The 22,587-nt window shown below is 38.5% G+C and overlaps 1 protein-coding gene across 1 annotated transcript in view; it reads left to right on the forward strand.

Moving 5' to 3' along the window:
* The window catches only part of Thsd7b (thrombospondin type 1 domain containing 7B), a 565,744-nt gene that overhangs the window by 316,225 nt on the left and 226,932 nt on the right, over positions 1-22,587 (forward strand). The window contains exons 12-13 of the mRNA XM_055603283.1: positions 15,125-15,319; positions 19,876-20,142. Of these exons, the coding sequence (XP_055459258.1) occupies positions 15,125-15,319; positions 19,876-20,142 (462 nt within the window). The remainder of the gene's footprint in view (positions 1-15,124; positions 15,320-19,875; positions 20,143-22,587) is intronic.

Consider the following 22,587-nt stretch of genomic DNA (forward strand, 5'->3'; position numbering starts at 1 on the left):
CTCTCTCTCTCTCTCTCTCTCTCTCTCTCTCTCTCTCTCTCTCTCTCCATATATGTGTGTGTGTGCCACATGTATATGAGCCATTCTCACTTTCTCCCATGAAAGACCTTATTTAGTGTTCTTAAAGATTTTGAATCATAGCATTTCCAGGAAGAATTCCTATCAGACCTTGAATCTGAGTTTCTACCTTTCCTTGGGATTGTGATCTTTGGCTGTAGTGTACAACCTCATTCCTAGAAACACTAAATAAAACATTTGGTGTAACACTTAACAGTATCCTCAAGGTCCTGCGGCCTTTAGAGGAAGCTGCTGAGCTCTGTGCAGTAGGCTCTAGCTCCAGGCACACTTAGGGCTCAAGTGAGTCAATGAGATTTGGAATACCCTCCTTGAGACAAGAACTGGAGAGGCTGGGCTCCTTTTTGTTTCTTACTTCCATTGAGGTGGTTATTTTGATGATAATCCGGTGTTGTAATCTGACCTCATAGCTAATATAACATGTACTTGGCTTTGTGTTAAGCAATTCGCCAGTTCGCCAGTTGATGCCTACCACCTTCCTTTCTTAAGTTGAGTCTGAATAGCAGTGCAAAGACTGCCTGGAGCCACTGTAAAGGTGAGTGTCGCCATTAGGTCTGTTTGACTTCAAAGTCTGTAGTTTCCTAAGTAGACACTTGCCTCCGATCTGTTCTTCAAAAGAATCTGTCTGACTGAAGGAGACTAGGTACCTTTAACGAGAGTCGTGGAGCTATCTCACAGTTACATACAAGGAATACAGTTTAAAAATAGCTTTGCCTGTGGGTTGTACAATGGAAAGAGTGTCAAATTAGCTAGTGCCTTGGCTTCTGTGTTTCTCCATTCATTCTAGTCTCTTCTCTTTTCACTTCCCCAGGCTTTGTTTTCTGTGAATATTTTTCAAGTGCTATAAACTGCTCACTCAGTGTCTTTTTTCAGCAATTTCCTATTTTACAGGATAATTTGATAAACATTCAATAAATTCTCATCAATAAAATTATTTATACTAGAGCATTCCCACAAAGGAAATTGTCACTCATGTTTTCATTTCCAATGATCTTTTCACACTTGACATTAAAAAAATTAATTTGAAAAAATTGAAAACCATAATTCCTTCTCAAAACTAATAAGCACATGGCCTGTGGTTTTCCAGTTGCTTCTTACATTGGGTTTCTTTGCCAGAACTATGGACCTCAGGGAATGTGGGTATTCCCAAGCTTGATGATTTAACTCTACACATTCTGAGACCCTTAGAGACCTTGAATATCTATCCTGGATTACACTGCTATGCTGTCTCGCATAGAGTGCTATCCATCTAATCTGCTCAGCACAGCCCTGCTGATGATAGGCATGAGGTCATGCCACATATGATCTATTGGCTGATTGATCACAACTATCCATAACTACAGCACGAGAGTAAACGGCAACTGCAACAAGGTGTTCGCCTGCTTTACCCTTCAGATGGTAAGGGTGGCCATGTAACGAGCAAGGCATGGGGTGTGTTAAGGGGGGCCATGTAATGAGCAAGGCATGGGGTGTGTTAAGGGGGGCCATGTAACGAGCAAGGCATGGGGTGTGCATGTGTGTGTGTGCGTGTGTGTGTGCATTTGCTTGTTTGCATCTTTACAGACATTCAGCATATACTAATAATTGATAGAATGTATTGAGACTCTAGTGTATATAAGATATCACTTAGAATTTTCACCACTCTAATTTTTAGTAAATCCTTATTTATTTTTTAATCAACACACATTCAAAACTAAACACAGAGGTGAACATAATAACTAATCAATTATCCCAATCAATTATCAATTATCAGTCAATCAATTATCAGTCTATCTTCCTTTCGTTCAAGGTCCCATGTGCTTATGATATTATCTTCTCTAGAATCTGTCCTTTCTCTTCCTTACCTGCACCTCTCTCTCCTCATCCCCCAAACTCAGAACCTTAAACTCTGCCTCCCTCTCTTCCTCCAAATCCCAATATTCAGCATTTTTTATTAACCTATCACCACTCTCTTTTAATATTTTAAAGATGAGGAGACAAAGTAAGAACAGTAAAATAAAAGATATGAATTCTCTGTGTTTGTAGTTGATGTCTGTACTTTTGCCACTTAATTATTTTGAAAATTCTATCAGATGCGATAGTTTATCTCTCTTACTTTCTTTTTATTATGTTAATTTTTATTATTATTTGAGATTATGCACATGAATATAATGATTTTCACTTTCCCCTCCTATTCCTCCTCATCCCAACTTCTCCTGCGTCCCCCAACATTGCCTTTTCAAATATATTGCCTCTTCTTCGATAATTATATATGTATATAAGCATCCATATACACATATAAGTATACATTTGGGTACATACACACCACACACACACACACACATTTTGATGAGTCCAGTTATTGTTGCTACTGCATACATGGGTGTGGTATGGACCTCCTGGGTATGAAGTTGCCAGGGAGCTTCAGCAGATCTTTCGCTAGGGATGAAACGTTGTGTTCCTTTCCCCATGCATGCTCAGATATTGACCATTGACCGGTATGGTGGTAAGCAGGTAGCCATTTTTAAGAGGTTGGGGTTGTAGCATCCATGCAGTGTCCTGGAGACACGATTTTGCATCAGTAGTCTTCTTGGTCCTGTCCCTTGGAATCTTTCCAGCCTCAGGTGTTTTGTAGATGTCCCCTCTGGAGATGGGCAGCCACATATTTCTCTGCAATTTGGTATTCTGCATTCTATTCCATCTGCTGTAAAAAATAAATAAATAAAGGACGCTTTTGAGATGAGTGGTAAAAGCTGCACTTCTCTGTGAGTGTAAAGGTAACTGTTTTAAGGGGAGTCGGATACTTTATTAGTTTACCAAAGTGGTGACATTAGTTCACTTTCAGTGTCTATGGCCTCTCCAGCTGTGCACTGATTCCTGCTTTTCTTCTTCATTCCTTCTTTATGATTTTGTAATAGCTTAGTGTGGTCTTCAAAACTTTACTGTGTTCCAATTCAGGTGGTTTGTAATATAACAAAGTGTAAGTAAGCTTTTGTTCACCATGGCTTCCAAATTCATGAGAAATTATAGAAAAGGAGTATTTTCTTGTCATCCAAAAAATCTCATTGATATACATCAGATGGTGTTGCTTTTTATAATTATTTAAATTTCTTGTCTTGTTATTCAGTGTATTGTCATCTTGGAAAAAAATTAGCTAGGCAGGACAAAGTTCTCTAAATTGACTCAAAATTGGTTATCTAAATGTGCAATTCAGATACCATTTGTCTGTACCCTACATTAGATAATGTATTTTGCTATGTTTGTCATTAATGGCTGTGATATTCCCAACAAAAAAGATGCAGGTGATGTTGGCTTGATGTGCAATGGATTTTTTTACCAGGATGTTGATTAAAAACAAAGCAAAAGATAATTGAAATGAATGAATAGCTCCACCTGCTCCAGAACAGATGTACAAATGGGAAGTACTGTGTGTTTCCGTTGTCATGTGGGCCCATTTCTTGGCCTTAAAGCATTAAATGGCTTTGGCTTGTACCAGCTCAAAATAAGACTGTTGTATTCACATAAACTTGTTCTCGCTTGTGCTCAGAATAAAGAAAGATATTTAGAATACAGTAAGAATAGGAAACTAAAAGGGGCTGTATTTATACTCAAGCTGTGTTATAGATGTTTCTAGTGTTCTTGCTTGCAATGACCCTGTTTTTAGGGTTCACTGCACTTTGTCACATGGCATATATTAATTAATTCTAATAAACTAACTCAATTGTGACCATTTTATATATTTTGTATGACAAAATATACTTTAAATATTTTCCCCCAAACCACAAAATTAAAAAGTAATGGGTAAATTTCTAGACATATATCACATAACAAATTAAACTAAGATGGTATAAACAGCTTAACAAACAAATCCCCAGCAAGTACAGAGATTGAAGCAGTAAAAAAAACAAAAAAACAAAAACAAAACAAAAAAAAAAAAACTCCCTGCTTAAAAAAAGTCCAAGTGCAAAGGGACTCATTGTGATCCCACCTTACTTTCAGAGAAGAACTAACAGCTATGCACCTCAAACTAGTCCATACTTAGAAAAAAATAATGCTACCAAGCTATCTTCATGAAGCCAGTGTTGCTCCAATTCCAAAATCAGAGAACATAACAAAAAAGAAAAGGATAGAACATTTCCCACAATGAAAAAAATGCAGAATATCTAAATGAAAAAATGCTGGCAAACTGAATTCAACAACACATCAAAAATGTCATTAATTATGACCAAATTAATTTCTACCCAGGGGTACAAGATTGGATCAACACACACAATTCAACTTTTTTCTAGTAAATAAATGGACTTAAGGACAGAATGCATGTTATCATCTCAGTATATGCAAGATAAAGGAGTCTGAAGAAAATCCAGCATCCCTTCACAACAAACACCCTGAAAAGATGAGAAGCAGAAAGAGCATACCTCACCAGGGTAGAGCCTGATCATAAGAAATCTAAAGCCACAACTTCTGTGTCCATTCCTCAATTGAGGGACATCTCAGTTGTTTCCAGCTTCTGGCTATTACGAATAAAGCTGCTACAAACACGGTTAAGCAAATGTCCTTGTTGTGTACTTGAGCATCTTTTGGATATATGCCTAGGAGTGGCATAGCTGAATCTTGAGGAAGCGCTATTCTTAATTATCTGAGAAAGCACCAGATTGATTTCCAAAGTGGTTGTACAAGTTTACATTCCCACCGGCCGTGGAGGAGGGTTCCCCTTTATCCACATCCTCTCCAGCATGTGTTGTCACTTGAGTTTTTGCTCTTAGTCATTTTTATGGGTGTAAGGTGAAATCTCAGGGTTGTTTTGATTTGTATTTCCCTGATGACTTTGGACACTGAACATTTCTTTAAAAAGCGTTTCTCTGCCATTTGATATTCTTCTATTGAGAATTCTCATTTATACAATGGAGTACTAATCAGCAATTAGAAAAAAAGAAATTATGAAATTTGCAGATCATCTCAGGAGCTACCACAGAGGGACTCTGAAAGACTCTACCCAGCAAGGTATTAAAGCAGGTGCTGAGAACCATAGCCAAACTTTGGGCAGAGTGCAGGAAATCTTATGAAATAAGGGGGAAATAGAAAAACCTGAAGGGCACAGGAGTTCCACAAAGAGAGCAACAGAACCAAAAAATCTAGGCCCACGGGTCTTTTCTGAGACTGATACTCCAACCAAGGACCATTTATGGAGATAACCTAGGACCCCTGCTCAGATGTAGACCATGGCACCTCAGTGTCCAAGTTGGCTACCTTGTAAGGGGAACAGGGATGTCTCTGACATGAACTCAGTGGCTGGCTCTTTGATCACCTGCCCTTGAGGGGGAAGCAGCCAAACCAGGCCACAGAGGAAGACAATGCAGACAGTCCTGATGAGACCTGATAGGCTAGGGTCAGATGGAAGGGGAAGAGGACCTCCCCTCTCAGTGAACTGGGGAAGGGCATGAAAGGGGAAAAGGGAGGGAAGGAGGGAATGAGAGAATGAGGGAGGTGCTACAGCTGGAATACAAAGGGAATAAGTTGTAATAAATAAAAAATAAAAAAAAAAGAAATCTAAAGCCAACACCATGGCAAATGGAGAGAAACGGAAAGAATTTCTACTAGAATCAGAATAGGAGAAGGGTTTTCAATCCTCCACCTTATTATATAGTTAGTACTTGATTTTCTTTTTTTTGGTAGGGAGCAAAGGGTTTGTTTAAGTATGCAACTCTCAGGTCACACTCAGGTCAGTTCCCAGCTCTGAGGGAACTCAGGCAGGAACCTGGAGGCCAGCACTGAAGGAGAAGCACTGCTATGGCCTTGCTCCTCACGGCTTGCCTTGCCTGCTTTCATTGAATCCTCACAGCTTGCCTTGCCTGCTTATGGCCTTCCTCCACATGGCCTGCCTTGCCTGCTTTCACTGAATCCTCATGGCTTGCCTTGCCTGCTTTCACTGAATCCTCACGGCTTGCCTTGCCTGCTTATGGCCTTCCTCCGCAGGGCCTGCCTTGCCTGCTTTCATTGAAATCCAGGACATCCTCCCAGGGACTGCACCACCTACAGTGAGCTGGACCCTCCCAAATCAATCATTAATCAAGAAAATGTCCTATACCTTTACCTACAGTCAATCTGATGATGGAATCTTTTAAATTGAGGTCCATTCCCCAGTAAGTTTAGGTTTGTGTTACATTCACACACACACACACAGACACACACACACACACACACACACACACTACTTAAATTCTTAGCTAGAGCACTAATGTGCAAGAGGGAAATAAAAGCGATGCAAATAGGAAAGGAAAATGTCAAATATTTTTATTTCAAATTATATTATCCTATATAAAAGAAACCCTGAAGACTGTACCTGAAAACTGTTCGCACTGATAAACATGAAAATTGACATGTCACAAAGTCCACAATAAAAATCAATACCCTTCCCATGTGCCAATGACAAACATGCCTAGGACAAGAACAGGAGAACAACCTCAGTCACCATCGCCTCAGAAAAACCTAATGAAATACCTAAAAGTAACTTCACTTAGGGAGATGAGAGACCTTTACAGTGGAAAAAAGTAAACCCTGAAGGAAGAGAACAGGTTGTGTGAAGAAACTAGATATCCACACATAGAAGAATGAAGTTAAATCTCTTTCACCTTGTGTAAAAAATCAACTCCCACTGAGGCCAAGACCAGAGATTCCGAAAATGGTAAGTCCTTGAGAAATCATCTCAGGATACAGGAATAGACAACAGCTTCTAGAAAATGATTGTGGTCTTCGTGCCATAGTTTGTACACCCAATCTTTGGAGTTGTGTGAAGCTGAAAGGCACCTGAACAGAAAGGGAGACAAAGTAAAAGCCCACAGGATGGTAGACAGCTTTTTAACTGCATGTCTGACAAAGAATTAATACCTAGAATATATAAAGAAATTTAAAGCCAGATACCAGGCATCAAATAACCCAGTTAAAGGCCGGAAAGGGGAATCAGTGATTAGGAGCACTTTTTGTTACTTTTGCTAAAGACCCGAGTTCAGAACACAGGGTGGTTTACAGCATCCATAACTCCAGCCATGGAGGATCATTAGATCACTTGTGAACTGTGTTCAAGCCAGTCACAGGACACACACACACACACACACATACACACACACACACACACATACACACACCACACACACACACACACACACACACACACACACACACACACATACACACACACACACACACACACACATTACTCAGAAAAATATAACTATAAAAACATAATAAATAGGCAAAAGAAATAAACAGGTGGTTCCTAAAAGATAAAGTGCAACAAGCCAGTAAATCTGAAAAGATTTCAATATCACTGTCCATCAGACAAATGAGAGTCCAGCTCACCCGAGTCAGAGCAGCTGTTATAGGTAAATCTGAGCATGCATCTGAGCACCACTTTTTTTGAAGATGCTGTCTTTTCTCCAGTATGTAATTTTGCCCTTTTTTGTCAAATGTAAGGAGTCCATGCGTGTGCAGAATTATGTTTTAATCCTATTCTTTTTGTCACTGTTTCTGTTTGTTTTATGACCACAGCCATGTAATATAACTTGAAATCTGGAATGATGCCACTTTCAGCAGTTATTTAATTGTTCAGAATTTTAAAATTCTATCTTATCTGTATCTGTGTATTTATGTGTATGTGTGTGTGGTGCGTTTCCACTGAGGTTGAAGTTTACTTTTTCAACTTATGTGAATAATTGTGTAGGAATGTTGATGGAAATTGTTTTGAATCTGTAGGTTAATTCTTATTGGATAGCTATTTTCACAATATCAATCCTTTGATCCTCAGGCCTGGGAGACCTTTCCATCTTCTGGTGTCCTCTGCAGTTTCTTTCTTCAACGTCTTGAAGTTTTTATTGTACAAGCCTTTCCCTTGATTGCTTAGAGTTACATTAAGATTTTCTTTTAGGCTATCATGAAAGCTTGTTTCCTTAATTATTTTCACAGCCTGTTTGCCATTTGTATATAGAGAGGCCACGGATACTGTATGTGTTGATTTTGTATCCTGCTACTATGCTGACAGTGTTTATCAGCTATAGAAGTTTCCTGGTAGATTCTTTAGTGTCTTTTATGTATAAAATAATATTATCTGCAAATAAGGGTGTTTTGACTTCTTCCTTTTCTATTTGAATTCATCTCATCTTCTCTAATTTTCTTTTCTCTAGGTAAGCTTTCAAGAACTGTATTGAATAGTTATGGGGAGATGGAAAGCCTTCTCTTGTTTTTAACTTTAGTGGAAATGCTTTGGGTTTCTCTCCATTTGGATGTTGTTAGCTATGGGCTTTCTGTAATCTGCCTTTATTAAATTGAGGTATAAGCCCTCTATCCCTACTTTTGCCAGGAAGTTTATCATGAAAAGATGTTATATTTTGTCAAGTATTTCCTCCACCTAATAAGTGGGTTTTGACTTGTAGCCTTCTTATGTGGTGGATTACATTTGATTTATATATGTTGAACCATCTCTGAATTTTTTGGATGAAACCAACTTTTTCTTGGTGGATAATCCTTTTGATGTGTTCTTGAATTAGGTTTGCAAGTATTTTATTGAGAAATTTTCATCTGTGTTCCTAAGGGAAATTGGTCTGTAACTCTCTTTGTTGGTCCTTTATGTGGTTTAGGTGCCAGGGTAAATGTGGCCTCACAAAAAGGTGATGTCCTCCTGTTTTTATAGAATTATTTCTGCATTATTGATGTTCGTTTTTTGAAGGTCTGGTAGAATTCTGCATTTGGTTATTGATCTTTATTACTTGCTTACTTGCTTGATTTTCACTTACTTATTTATCATTTATTGTTGGGAGTTTTTTTTTTTTTTTAAATTACTACTTCTATTTCATTTGGAGTTATGGGTCTGTGTAAATCATTTGTTTTATCTTGAATTAACTTTGGTATACCATGAAACTAAAAAGATTCTTCTAGTTTTTCCAATTTCATAAAATATAGACTTTCAAAGTATGACCTTATGACACTCTAAATTTCCTTGTTGTCTTTTTTAATGTTTTCTCTTTCATCTTTAATTTAGTCTGACTCTTTTGCTTAATTTGGCTAAAAGCTTCCAACTTTTATTGATTTTCTCAAGAAATGAACTTTTTGTTTCATCAATTCTATGTATGTTTTTGATTGTTTGATTTTATTTCATTGATTTCAACCCCAAGTTTGATTTTTCCTTGTCATCTACTTTCTTGAGATATTATTTCTTCATGTTTTTCTAGAGATATCAATTGTGTCATTAGGTTATTAATATAGATTTTCTTCAGGTTTTTATGTAGACACTTCATGTATGAACTTGCCTTTTCAAACTATTTCCTTCACTATTTCCCTTAGATTTGAATATGTTGTGTTTTCACTTTCATTCAATTCTAAACCATCTTAATTTTCTTTTTGATATCCCTTTTGACTCAATTTTTATTCAGTATTGAGTTGTTCAGCTTCCATGAGTTTGTATACTTTCTTTCTCTGTAATTCTTGTTGATATCTGGCTTTTTAATCCACAGTGATCAGATGGAATTCACGATGTTATTTAAATTTTTTCTATCTGTTGAGACTTGATTTGTGGACTTATAATGGATAAGGGAGTAGGATATTTTTCAAGAAAGGGAAATAAAACACAGTGCCATAAAGAGATACATGGGAAATGAAAATAGAAAACTTAAGTGGGGAGGAAAAATGGGAAGTCGGGGTAAAGGGGAAACTATGTGGAGGGACAACTAATATTAAAAGCTTTTAAAAAAAACATGTAGAATATTCCTAAAAATATATACATAAATGAAAGAAATTAAAAGGGAGTCAACATATAAGGGGTAGACATATAAGGGGTAGACAATGCCCCATCATAAGGGGTAGACAATGGCCCATCAAAGCAACTTATAGCACCAAGCAAAGCCTTCAATGCCAGGGATGGGTTATATCTTCTTAAGTCATGGGCCAAAAGGGCCTTTAGAATCCCCACCCACTCAAGCATCACAAGCTCTTTTCAACACTACTTGTTACTCTTTGTAACCTTGTTGTAAGGCCCTATTGAGGAAAAAGCTTACTTATGTCATTGAACACAAAGAAATTAAGCTGCTGCCCATCTAAAAAGTTCACCTCTACTGACTTCTGCTCATGGTTATGGAAGGTGCTCTTTATGCCACTGGAGGATGAAAGTAACATCAGCATCACCCAGGTACAAACTCTGTGATTATAACAGCCAGCAGGATATACTGGGGCATAGTGGCTCACACATTATGGCTGTAACCAACCGCTTCTTGATTGCATTTAAGGTCCATTCCATGAGATGGGACCCGCATATAACACTGTTAAAGTGGCCCAAAACCCAAGACTAGACATGTTATAGGAATAAGGAAAAACTTGATTCTATTATTATGCTAAAACATACCAATTAAATTGACTCCTGATGACATATTGTTACATCTATAGAGCAGAACACTGCTCATCCCTCATTAAAGTGTGGCTGTGCTGTTGTTATTATTGCTGCTGCTGCTATTGGTGTTGTGTTGTGTTGTTTTATATTGTTTTGCAGTAGATGTCAGTGAACAAAGACCCACAACTAGACAATGGTCATGGAATGAGCACTCAGCTCTAAATAGAATGTTTTTGTCAAGCCTCTTCCCTCAAGTCTCTTCCTGTAGAAGAAGAGACAGAAATATTAGAAGAGCCAACAGTACTGATATACATATGTTTACAAAGAGATTATTCCAGTATGTGCAAGATTCAAACCAGACAAAATCCCAGCACTGAGAATGGGAACTGGACACAAAGTCCCACCCCTAACCAAAGGGCTATTTGAAATTCATACAAATGGAAAAATAATATCAGTTTTCTTCAATGGCATGTCTGTAGTTATATCAACAGCACTGTAGGACAGGCCCCATGCTCAGGAGTAGAGGAGTAGATAGCCAACAAAAATGAAGACCTAATTTTTGTTTTTGCTATTTTTTTCTTTTATTATTATTATTATTATTATTAATTACACTTTATTCATTTTGTATCCCCCCATAAGCCCCTCCCTCCTCCCTCCCGATCCCACCCTACCTCCCCTTTCTTCATGTATGCTCCTCCCCACATCCACTGATAGGGGAGGTCCTCCTCTCCTTCCTTCTGATCTTAGTCTATCAGATCACATCAGGAACGGCTGCATTGTCTTCTTCTGTGGCCTGTTGTGGACTTTTGGTTTTGTTTTGATATTTTTCTGCATTACTATTTTTTTTTCATTTTTCCTCAATTTGTTTTGATTTTCATTTTTTTTTCATGTTTTTCTGTGAAAGAGAGAGAGGGTATGGGAGAGAGGGTAGATGAAGCTGGGTGGGTAGGGAGGAAGTTGGGTGAAGATATGATCAAAATACATATGAAAATATTTGTAAAAAATTTTAAAAAGAAAAGGGAAGATAAGCAAATGCTGGCAAGAATATGAGGAAAGAATAAATGCTTAGATACTGATGGTAAAAATATAACCTAGTTCTGCTTCTATGAAAATCACTATGAGGGAGCCTTAGAAAACTGAAAATAGAATACTGTATGAGCCAGCTATACTACACTTGGGTATTTACTGGAATGACTGTAAGTAACAGATCATTGTACATCAGTCTTTATTGAAACACTATGCACAATAGCTATGTTAGAGAACCATCCGAGGTATCTGCCAACAGGGAATTAGATAAATAAAATATGGTATAGTCTCACAGATAAATGTAACTCTCACCACTCATCAAAGGAGCTTCTTTTCTGAACAGATGGAGACTAATACAAATATCTGGAACTGCTAAAAGTATGGAGAATATGTGAGCATAGGATGCCCAGTCCAAATTGTCACGCCATCCTGATGACTTTTCTAATGCTGTAAAGAGACACTGTCACCAAGACAAATCTTATAAAGAACAGCATTTATGGGGACTTGCTTATAGTTTAGAGAGTTAGTGCATTACCATGATGGCAGGAAGCAGATCTGATGGTACTGGAGCTCTAGCTTTACATCCTAATCCACAGGCAGCAGGCAAAAAGAGAGAGACACTAGGCTGTGTTGATGATTTTTAGCATTTATTATTGATTTATCTTTTAGTTAAACAGCGGTTATTCAGAAATCAGCTGTATACTGAAATCACCCAACAGAGACTAGAATTTATTTAATTAACCTTGAGCACAATGCTGAGCAATAATTACTCCATCCTAAACCTCCAAACCCACATAGATTTCCCACATTATACTTGCCTTTTAGTCATATCTTAGGTCCAGTTCATAACTCCTGGTGTTTCCAGTTCCTCTCTTCTTGGATCTCTTTTATGAACTCTCCTCCCACTTGCTTCTTTCTCCTCTCCTCTGGACCAGGATGTCCCACCCTATTCTCTCCATTGCTCAGCACTGGCGGGTTGTTTTTTATTGGCAATACAGAGAACAAATGGTAACACAAACTTTATACAAACTTTAGACAGGTGATGCTTAGAATAAGCATCACAATGCAATGTCCGGATTGAAACCAGATAGTGGGGTAGAGGAATCAGCATATGAATGGACACGGGTAAATTGCCTACATTCCACAAGAACAGTATGCCAACTGGCCTGAAGTGGGGCTTCTGAAACCTCAGAGCCTACTACTAAGGACATACTTCCTAAACAATGCCACACCTCCTAACCCTTATTTATCAAATGGGGACTAAGCTCGAAGATATATAAGCCTATGGGGCTTATGGCCACGTATACCTACAATACAAATCCACAAATTATAGCTTAAGAAAAAGAAAATAAGGCCAGAAAGATTTCAAGAGCCAAAGGACCTTGCTGGCTAGATAGTGTCTTCTATTTGCTGCTAGACAGAGTCTTCTAGCCATAACAGGAAAGCTACACCCTTGGAAGCTCCACAGTTTGGTTGCCTAAACAAAACCCAAACAGTACCAGTTGACATGGCCATTTAAAGAGAGGACTTTCAAAAGTCCCCACTCCTAGATGAAGAGCTACTGGCAATTAATTGCTACCGAGAGAGGGAGAACAGGTTTTTTTCCCCAGGGATAATATCACTAACAGGTCACACAATCACAAGCAGTCAGCCCAAATACATGTACCAATGAAAAACATTAAATGTATGCAGTAGGGTGTGTATGTGTGTGTGTACGTGTGTCCATGCATGTGTTTGTGTACACATGTGTGGTATGTGGCAATAATAATTAAAGAGGAAAAGGTCATGAATTTGAGAAGGAGAGAAGTGGGACATTGGATGAGTTGGAAAGGAACTAGAAGAAAAGGTGAAAGTAACATGTATGTACTCATGTATGACATTCTTAAAAATAGAAAATTAAATATAAAAGGTAAAATGGTACATATACACAAAAGAACTTTATTCAGTCATAAAGAACACAATTATTCAATATATGGGAAAATTGATGTAACTTCAGCTTATCCTTTTAACCAAATTAAATCAAATTCAAAAAGACAGATAGTATGTTTGTTTTCTACTGTTGGTAGATCCTGTATTGTACATAAATGTATAAAATTACATATATGTACATCTGTGGTAAAAAATAGAAGCAATGAAGGCAATAACACGAGGAGAGAAGAAAGAAAGGGACAAGAAGATGTAAGTATGTAGGTCACTGTCAAAATACATTATATACTTACATGAAAATTTTCTTATAAAATCTAGGACACTATACAGCAAATACATGGCAATAAGTTATAAGGATTGCTAAGAAATAGAACACACAAATTCAAATAATAACAAAAGTTTATAGAGCTGGAAGTTGGGACCAGAGGAAAGGGAATTCCTGTACACTGATGGGAATATAAACAAATTCAGCCCTTATAAGAAACCATATGGAGGTTCCTAAGTAACAATATTGACCTCTAGGCAATATCTCTAAATGTACAAAGGGAATGAAATCTTTACCTTATAAAAATTTAAAGAATCTAATTAACTAACTGAACAGATACACTATCCAATAGCAGCATACCAAATGTAGGTAGTAGAGAAGGGTAGATCAGAATGTATGAGCACCTAGAGGAAAAAAGTATCCCCAGACATATTGTTAGAGATGCTGACAGAGGGATACATACTAGGGAAACCAGTTGTTCAAAAGCAGCCTTTCTGAAGACATTTTCAGTTGTAACAACCTGGAATGGTGTGTGTTAATAGCATGTAATGGATAGAGTGGCCAAGGAGGCCACTGTATGGCTCACCATGCACAACCCTCACTTAGTCACCTACAAAGTTGGTGTTTGTTTCAGTCTAAAATGGCAACAGTGCTGAGACTGAGAACCTAACTATATATCCTGTGCAGCTTGCAGAGTTCATAATTAAGAATCAAAGTGTCAAGCATTCTTCATCAAGGATTTTAAATTAAATTATTACAAAGAATCAAATAAAATTCAGATCAAAGTTTAAAAATATTTTAACTTATACTTGTTAGTGATGACACTAACAATTAGTGATGCATGGTCAGTGATACACTGTTAAAAGAAGTTGTGGGAGAAATTTGGAGAAGTTACTTGAAACCGGTAAGATGTTTGCAGTGGAAGTCATCTGGTTTGATGTTGATTACCCTGAGAAAATGATTTCAAAGTTAACCAACGGCTACATATTAATAAAGGGGAAAAGCTTGTGCTGAGATAGCATTCAGTCCTCCCTCAGCACGGACTGTGATGTAAATAAAACTACTTCCATACAATGAAAGTCATCTCACCATCCAACCAAAAGAAACCCAGCCTAGCAAAAGTCCACATGATTTTCTCACAGTGGCTTTGTCCTTTCGGCCCTCATCTCAGTCCTTGCCTACTTTTCTTCCATCTCAGGGATCAAATGCTCCTAAGGAGGAGCATAATAAATTACTGGAAGTTATTTTGGTTCCTGTCAATGCAAGGTTTAGATTAATAATGAAACCAATTAAATCCTCAAGTACCTCCAATGGCAACAATAAAAATTTAATTTCCAGGGAGCGGTGAGGTTAGTTATGTTGAACACCATATGCAATCACATATTTTCAAACACTGGGACTTCAACTGTTTTGTCAAAGAAAAAGCACCTCACTGATTTAATCAAAGAAACAACAAAAGACCATGTGCTCTTTCCTAGCTGTCTCATGCACCTCTGACGATAACCAGGCTGCAGAAATGACTGAGTGCCTCAAGCAGATGAATGGCATGCCTCCCCTTGTGCAAGAATGCACCGTTCCCTGTCGGGAAGACTGCACCTTCACCCCTTGGTCTAAGTTCACACCCTGCTCCAAGAACTGTGAAGCAACTCAGATCAGGAGACGGCAGCTCACAGGTAGGTTGTGTCTGTCACTGCAGCCTCAGCCAAGCCACACTCTTGGAATACTTTAGATGGAACATAAGTTCCCGAAGAAAGATATATGATCACATATATGTACTCCTTCCTAGTACATAATCTTAAGACCTGCCGTGATGCTTGATACCTAATCTATACATGGCTACTATTTGTGACATGAATGAGAGATAGGGCCATTTATGTCAATAAAGTTATCTACATACCTTTCTAATTTATTTGCATATCCCATGGCAAAGTTCCCAGTGTATTACATTAGCAAAAGTTTTGCAAACTTAAAACAGTCACTGCTATTTTTTTTTTTTTAGAAAGTGAACGAGGTGACATCATTGTCTTTTTGACATTAGCTGATAAGCAGCTTGACCCTTTCAGACTTTAATATTTGTTATAAGGTGAAAGTCATGTGCAGACTCTTTTGTACCTTATTACTGTCTGAGTACCCCTGCAAAAGTCAATGGAAAATGAGGCAGTTCCTAGTTAGGTGAAGCAGCAGAGCTTTTTTTTTTTTTTTTTTTTTTTTTTTTTTTTTTTTTTTTTTTTTTTTGCTGGCAATATAAAAATAACTGCTGCAATAGCAAAACTTCCTGCTTGTCCAGATAAGGGCCTGTGATTACTCTTATGCATTTGTGTGTATGAGAAATGAAACTCAGGGAATGTAAAAACTAAAAAAAAAACCAGTCAAATTTATTATTGAGATACTATCAATTGGTGTTAAGATTAAAGGACTAAGCTCAGATGATCATCTGTTTTCATGGGTAGTTAAAGGTCTGTTGGCTCCAAAACTCGCTGTTCTAGTGCACTGTATATACCTCGTCACCTCTATAATTCAACTCTCTAAAACTGGTTCAGCTGATGGGCTAAAGCCTTGGGAGAATTTCTGAATGCATGCTGGACCTCAACATCTACATGACAAGCAAGATAGAATATATAATCACAAGAGACTTTACAGATGAAGAGTGCCGCCTGCACTGGTTTATTGCAAAATGCCTGTCCATACATAACTAGGTGTAGCACTGCTTACGTGACTCGGATGAAAACATCTGAGCAATCCAAGAGGATAGAGTACACGTGACAGACCAAAGCTGAAGTAGAGACCACTCTCCAGCTGCTTTGCTGTCCTGCACACACACAGCGTGTCAGAAGCCATTGCCCTGGCAACACTTCACATCCAAGGTGAAAGAGAACTTCCTTTGGTGAGAAAGGCTGTAGTGGTGGCCAGGTGCATCCCTCACCTTGGAGGTTTGCTAATGCTTTTTAGCACCTGCAAAGTAAGAGCAATGGTTTTCACTCATTATAGCCAGCACCATTATCTTATAAATTGTTAAAAGTTAAAGGAATATGACTTCCGCCATGCATTTTCTATAGAAGTACATATTGAAGGTTGTTATAAATTATTCTACGATTCAAAGTTAGTGATTACTTATACTAAGGGGCTGCTCAGGCTTCTTGTATGTTTTACTAGCTGCTACTATTTTAGGTAGCTAATTGATCTTTGCACTTCTTCTGGCTATATGACTATACAATTGACCAGTCTCATAAAATACATTAGTCATGAAAAACCAAACAACCATTTAGAATTTACATTATTGTATTACACTCACAATATTGATAAGCAAAAAGCCAAAGACACATTAATGTAATAAAATTTCTCCCTGACTTTTCAAGGCTTATTTATTATGATATTAATTCTATTGTTTTGACTTTCTCCCATACTTGACAGAAATTTTAATGAATATTCTCTAATGTAAATGGCAATAGAAACCATGTGATTTAGGCCTTGTGACACAGACACACAGCAGATAGCCCTAACACAAACCACTTCAGCGAATATTGGCCTTGTAGAATATTACCTTTCTTGTTACAACTTTTAATGAGGGTTCTTAAATTACCATCAATGTTACATGTTTATTTCTAAATTAGATCTTTACAGATTCTAGGCTGAGTGGTAATTAAAACAATTGTTTATTTAATGATGGATATATTCAATTTATCATGCAGGTATGGGAATATACACATGTTCAAAATAGCTAGCTCACTCACACTTTGGATTAAGGGGAGATGGCCACAATTTTGTGCTGAAGGTTGTTTTTTTCCTTAGTCTACCTTGGCCTTAGTCTAAAGGTCAGTGCTGATTTTGATTAGAATGTAATCAAAGTGAAGCCCAGCACTAATGTGTTTCTTATTGGGAAAATCATTTCTGAATTAACTCAATTAGTTCAGTCTATCCTCAAAATGGGCTGCCATGTAATTAACAGCAAAATCACCAACAAGAAAGAATCTATTTGTACCGAATGTTTGTTCTGCTGGTAACTTCTGTTGGCTTTGTAGATGACCCTTATCTGTGCTTCCTGGTTTTCCTTCTTGTTACCCCTCTCTCCTCCTGTTTTCCTCCAATTGTGGAGAGGGAATTAAGCTAGAGACTTAGAGGTATGTTCAAATAGAGAGATGCCCACTAGAAAGAAAGAACAAACAAGCAAACAAACAAACAAACAAAAAAACACATGACATAGGGCTCCTGAACATTATTCTGGATGCTGTCGTTAGTCCTGTGCATGAATTGTACCAAGATAACTCAAGTGTAGCACTGTAGTCCTGCCTTGGCATGGACTGCACACACAGGGAGCATCTGGGATGCAGGGGGTGGGTTTGCTTTCATCACAGTAATTTCAATGGTTATTTTAGGTGAAGGTTTCTATTTAGCCTTTGGCTCAAAAACTGAAGCAAGAAATCTTGGATAAAGTTAGTAATTTGGAGTGTAAGAATTATAAGTAGTAATATAAGCTCCCAATAGGGTAAACATATAGGAGCTCAAACTTGAGAACCTAGGATGGCCCAGTGAGGAAACTCATCAGCTTAGCAGAGGGAGAGAATTCACTAAACTAGTAAAGCAGTAAATAATGAAATGTGGCTAAAGGGATGGTGGAAGTCAGAATAGGAAGAAGGGAAAGGGAGCATAATATGATGAAATTTAGAAAGAATATCTCAAAAGTGAGGTTGTAATCTGCACTCAGAGAGATCACTGACAATCAAGTTTGAAAGATAAGAAGTTGCTTCCTGATGCATTAGGTTGGTTTTATCACTTTGGTAAAAGTGATGTCAAGGTCCCAGGGGGGTAGGCTTGGAATTGAAAACAAAGTGGGCTGAAAACAAGAGGAAGGGGCGGGGATGGCAATGAAGGTCAGCATTTTACGTGAGAGGCGAATGGAACTCTGCCGCCATGTATGTCATAGTCAGCTCTCAGGGAGTGATGAAGGCTAAGCTTCTCAAGAGAGTGCGGCACCCTGAAAGGCCAATAGATGGAGCACATCATGGCCGAGCAATTCTGGGGCCTGGGATGGCTCACACCAGCCCAGAAAGATGTCAGGGACTAGGAATGCTCACTCTGATCCCACAGGAATCTCTCCAAATTATTTGAGGTCATAAATAGCGTGCTCATAAAGTCAGTCACTCACTAGGCAGAATTCGTATAGTTGCGCATGAGGAAAACCACGTGACAATAAGAAAACTTCCCACACATCCACTTATGTCAAGTATTTGCAAGATAGCCATAAAGCCCACAAACAGACTGCTAAAGCTGCCTCCGGTTTGTGCAACCAGTCAAGACCCTAGCTAAAGGCCCACTAATAAGAGAAGCAATGGTGAAATTATTGCAGCTACAAAAATCTTAGCAATATTGAGGAAACATGTTGGCAGAGAAGTTGCATCACGTCTCAGGCCAAGCTGAAATCCAGGAAACACTATTACTAAGTAACTACAGGTCTGAAAATGTCTCTACCTTGTCGTTACTCCAAGCTGGCAGTGCAGCTAAAGGCCCCGCCAAAGTTGGTATGTAAGGTGGTGTCACACCAAGATGCTCAAGTCCCGAGGACTGCTCAAACGGAAGGTCACTGACTTTTCTCAAACGTGAAACACGGTCTGACTATTTCAGGTTATTGTTTTAACATGTATACGTTGTCTGATTTCAGGAAACAAGATTAATTTCATTTTATACCATCTGAGCTAACCTCCACCTTCAGTTTGGGCTTGTCATGTAGAGAATATATTTTTTCTTTTTTGGTGAAATTTTTAGCTATTTTCAGGAAAAGGAAGTAGGTTAACGCTGTGCCTTTATTGGATTCCCTGGGTGAAGATGAGGTTAACCAAACTGTTGTTATTAAATAGAGTGGCAGTGATTCCACCTATAGACATGCCATCTTGTCTAAGCCCAGTTTGGCTGGGTTAGTACTAAGGTGGGAGAGAAAGTGTAAAACAAGCTAAGAAGAGTTTTCTAATTATTGACCTGGCATAGTAAGCATAATGCTTTGTACCATATTTTTAAAAACTATTTTTATTTTCAAATTAATTTGAATTTCATGGTTTCCTAGAATACTGCTTACAATGTCCTGGAATTTATTTCCATGGCAAAAGAAAAAGAGTTAAAAAAAAAATTAAAACTTTATTTAAGGTTTAATGTTTGAGTGTTTGCATGTACAAAAGTGAGTGACTCTCAACAGAACATCAGATGCAAAATTAACCGCACATGTGTCTTGCTGTAACAGGGAAAAGCAGGAAGAAGGAGAAATGTCAAGATGCTGTCCTGTACCCTCTGGTGGAAAGGGAGCCATGTCCCTGTGATGCGTTCACATCTCACCCTTACGGAAACTGGTCAGCCTGCATCCTACCGGAAGGCAGAAGGGATCCTCAGCGAGGAGGATTGTGGGCACAAGGAGATGACAAAGAGTGTGGAGAAGGTGTGCGCTTTCGAGCACTAGCCTGCTCTGATAGAAACGGGAGACCTGTTGACCCGTCGTTCTGCAACAGCTCTGGTAAGGAGAAGGATGAGAAGTAGCAGATGAGAACGTGCACACAGCTCAGGAGGTTTTCCCAAGGTCTGGGGATTATTGCAGATTCTTTCTTTAAAAATTATTATAATTCTCATTTCTCAGTAGCATGCTGTCACTGTAAAATCAAAACACATGGAATGCACACATACTTATCTCCACTATTATCTGAACTACACCAACTGCAGATGCTTGACACCCACACACTCCCTGGCCCCTGTAAAAGTAACTTTTATTCACCTGATGTAATTGTGGTTTTAGGTTCACTGCCTCTGTCTGCTAACCTAAGTCTAGTCTTGGAAGCTTTCAGCCTCTGTACAAGCTAATCTAGGCCTAGAATGTTTTCAGCCTCCAAGATGTACTGCTGAATAAGTTCACTCTTTCTAGCTCTTTCTGAATTCTGGCTGGCTGGCACAACTCAGCTGTTCTGGCTGAAACTCCTCTCCTAGCTGACAGATTCAATCTGACTTTTCCTTTGGCCTCTGAATGAATTGCTCTGCTTGGCCTCAAACTAACTGTTCTAATCTTCTACCTCCGTCTCATTCTCTGGTTCATTCTGTCTTCACCTTTGTCTAGCTTGTTCTACTTTCAACCCCTCTCTGTAAAACCCCCAGTAAAACCTGCCTCTGAATCCCATGAAATGAACTGCTATGAACTCAACTCCATTGCTCTGCCTTCAATTTACCATCCAACTGAACTGTCTGAACAGAACAGAGATCTGCATGGCCCTGTTGCCTGAATACTGAGATTAAAGATGTGTACCACCACACCTGAACCTACCAGAACTTGATCTATGCCAGGTTGACCTTGAAATTATATATACATCTGCTTGACTCTGTCTCCTGGGATTAAAGGCGTGTCTGCATTCCAACAGACCCAGAAAGTCTTTGTATGTAAGCAGCCATATTATAAATTAAAATTCCTCTATGCCAAGCTCAGCCTGGCCCCACCCCTCCCATCCCCATTTTTCCTTGGTTGATCTTGGCTTACTGGTCACTTGCATGGTTTTTCCTCTTCACTGAGAGCTCAAGCCCCAGAGATATGAACGCAGACTTTATGGTTTTTTTAATTAGTGCTTTCACCATGTACGGGGGTTGGGGAGGTGGCTCACCTCTTGAGTTTCATCTGAGGTAGCTGATAAAATATCAATGGGAAAATTTGACTTTCAGTGTTTCCAGCGTGAATATAAATGTACATGAGTGAATGAGATGCTAAAAGTTAATGAGGTTTTTTCTGAGTGAATTTTGTTAGATATTATTTGTAGAGAAGATTGAATTTTTGAGCCTTGTGTTTCCAAGCTATGAATGAATGGAAGGCTAAATTCATCTGCATTGCAGATGATGGGCAAGGCCGAGCTATGTGGAGTCAGGATGGAGTGTATACACTTAGTTGTGTGTTTATGCTTCCTGTAGTTTTCTTCTTATGCTACCTTTTACTTACAATGCTGAACAAGGTATAGGATTCTGCTGAGAAGTAAAGAAAGAAGAAATTTGTGTTGGGCTAATTGTGTAAGCAGAAGTCTTGGCCATTAACATCATGTTCCTAGAAGTTGTCATTAATACCATAGATGACATTAAATTTGGTTCTAATGTAAGAATAAGGCAAATGGCAGTTCTTCTATAGACAGTATGCTAGATAACCTTTAGGTAAGACACACTCATACAATTATTAGATACAACTCAAGGCTCTAGATTCTTTGAACTAGTGCCACTGTCATTACCGCCTGGTTCCTTGGTTAGTTGCAGAATTTTGTGGAATGATTTGGCTTTTAGAAACATTAAACACCAAAAATGGACACATTTTAAGGAATCCAAGGTTGGTGTAATTCAGCTTTTATGTGCATAGTGGTTGTATGTACTCAACATATGAATGCATATATATTTCCTATATACTTCCTCTTCCCCTTCCAAATGCTAACTAGGCTGACCTCTCCTGAGCTCCAGAGACTTAGGATTGTCCAGATGTACAGTTAATCGTCTTCTATAATTTCTGTTTACTAGTATGAGGTTATAGAAGGGCCCAGGAAGACTTTTTACAGTATGAAATTGACATTTAAAGATTCACAAAAGGAGCTAAAGCCCTAATTAAGTGGCTAGACTTTAGGGAAGTGCCCACTGTTGTGGTTTCAATCTGGGATCAGAAAGAAAAGAGGGCTGGAGAGTAGATAGTACTTAACAAGACCATTTCCCCAGGAAGATCTCAAGCAGGAAAATAAATGTACAAAAAGGAGCACTTGCACTTTGAATGCACAGTGAGGGAGGAGTCATGTGAAATGAGGTAGAAGTCAGGGGAGGAGCATGGGTCTCATTCAACTTGCAATAATCTAGGGAGGGAAAGGGAACTGACATAATCCATGCTTCAAAAAGACTGCTTCCAGCCACTATCTGCAGAAAGACTTAAAAAGAGAAACGACAGCCCCGTAGTCTGTAA

Source organism: Psammomys obesus, unplaced genomic scaffold (assembly GCF_907164565.1).
Source record: "Psammomys obesus unplaced genomic scaffold, mPsaObe1.curated_primary_1811, whole genome shotgun sequence".
Taxonomy (NCBI): Eukaryota; Metazoa; Chordata; class Mammalia; order Rodentia; family Muridae; genus Psammomys; species Psammomys obesus.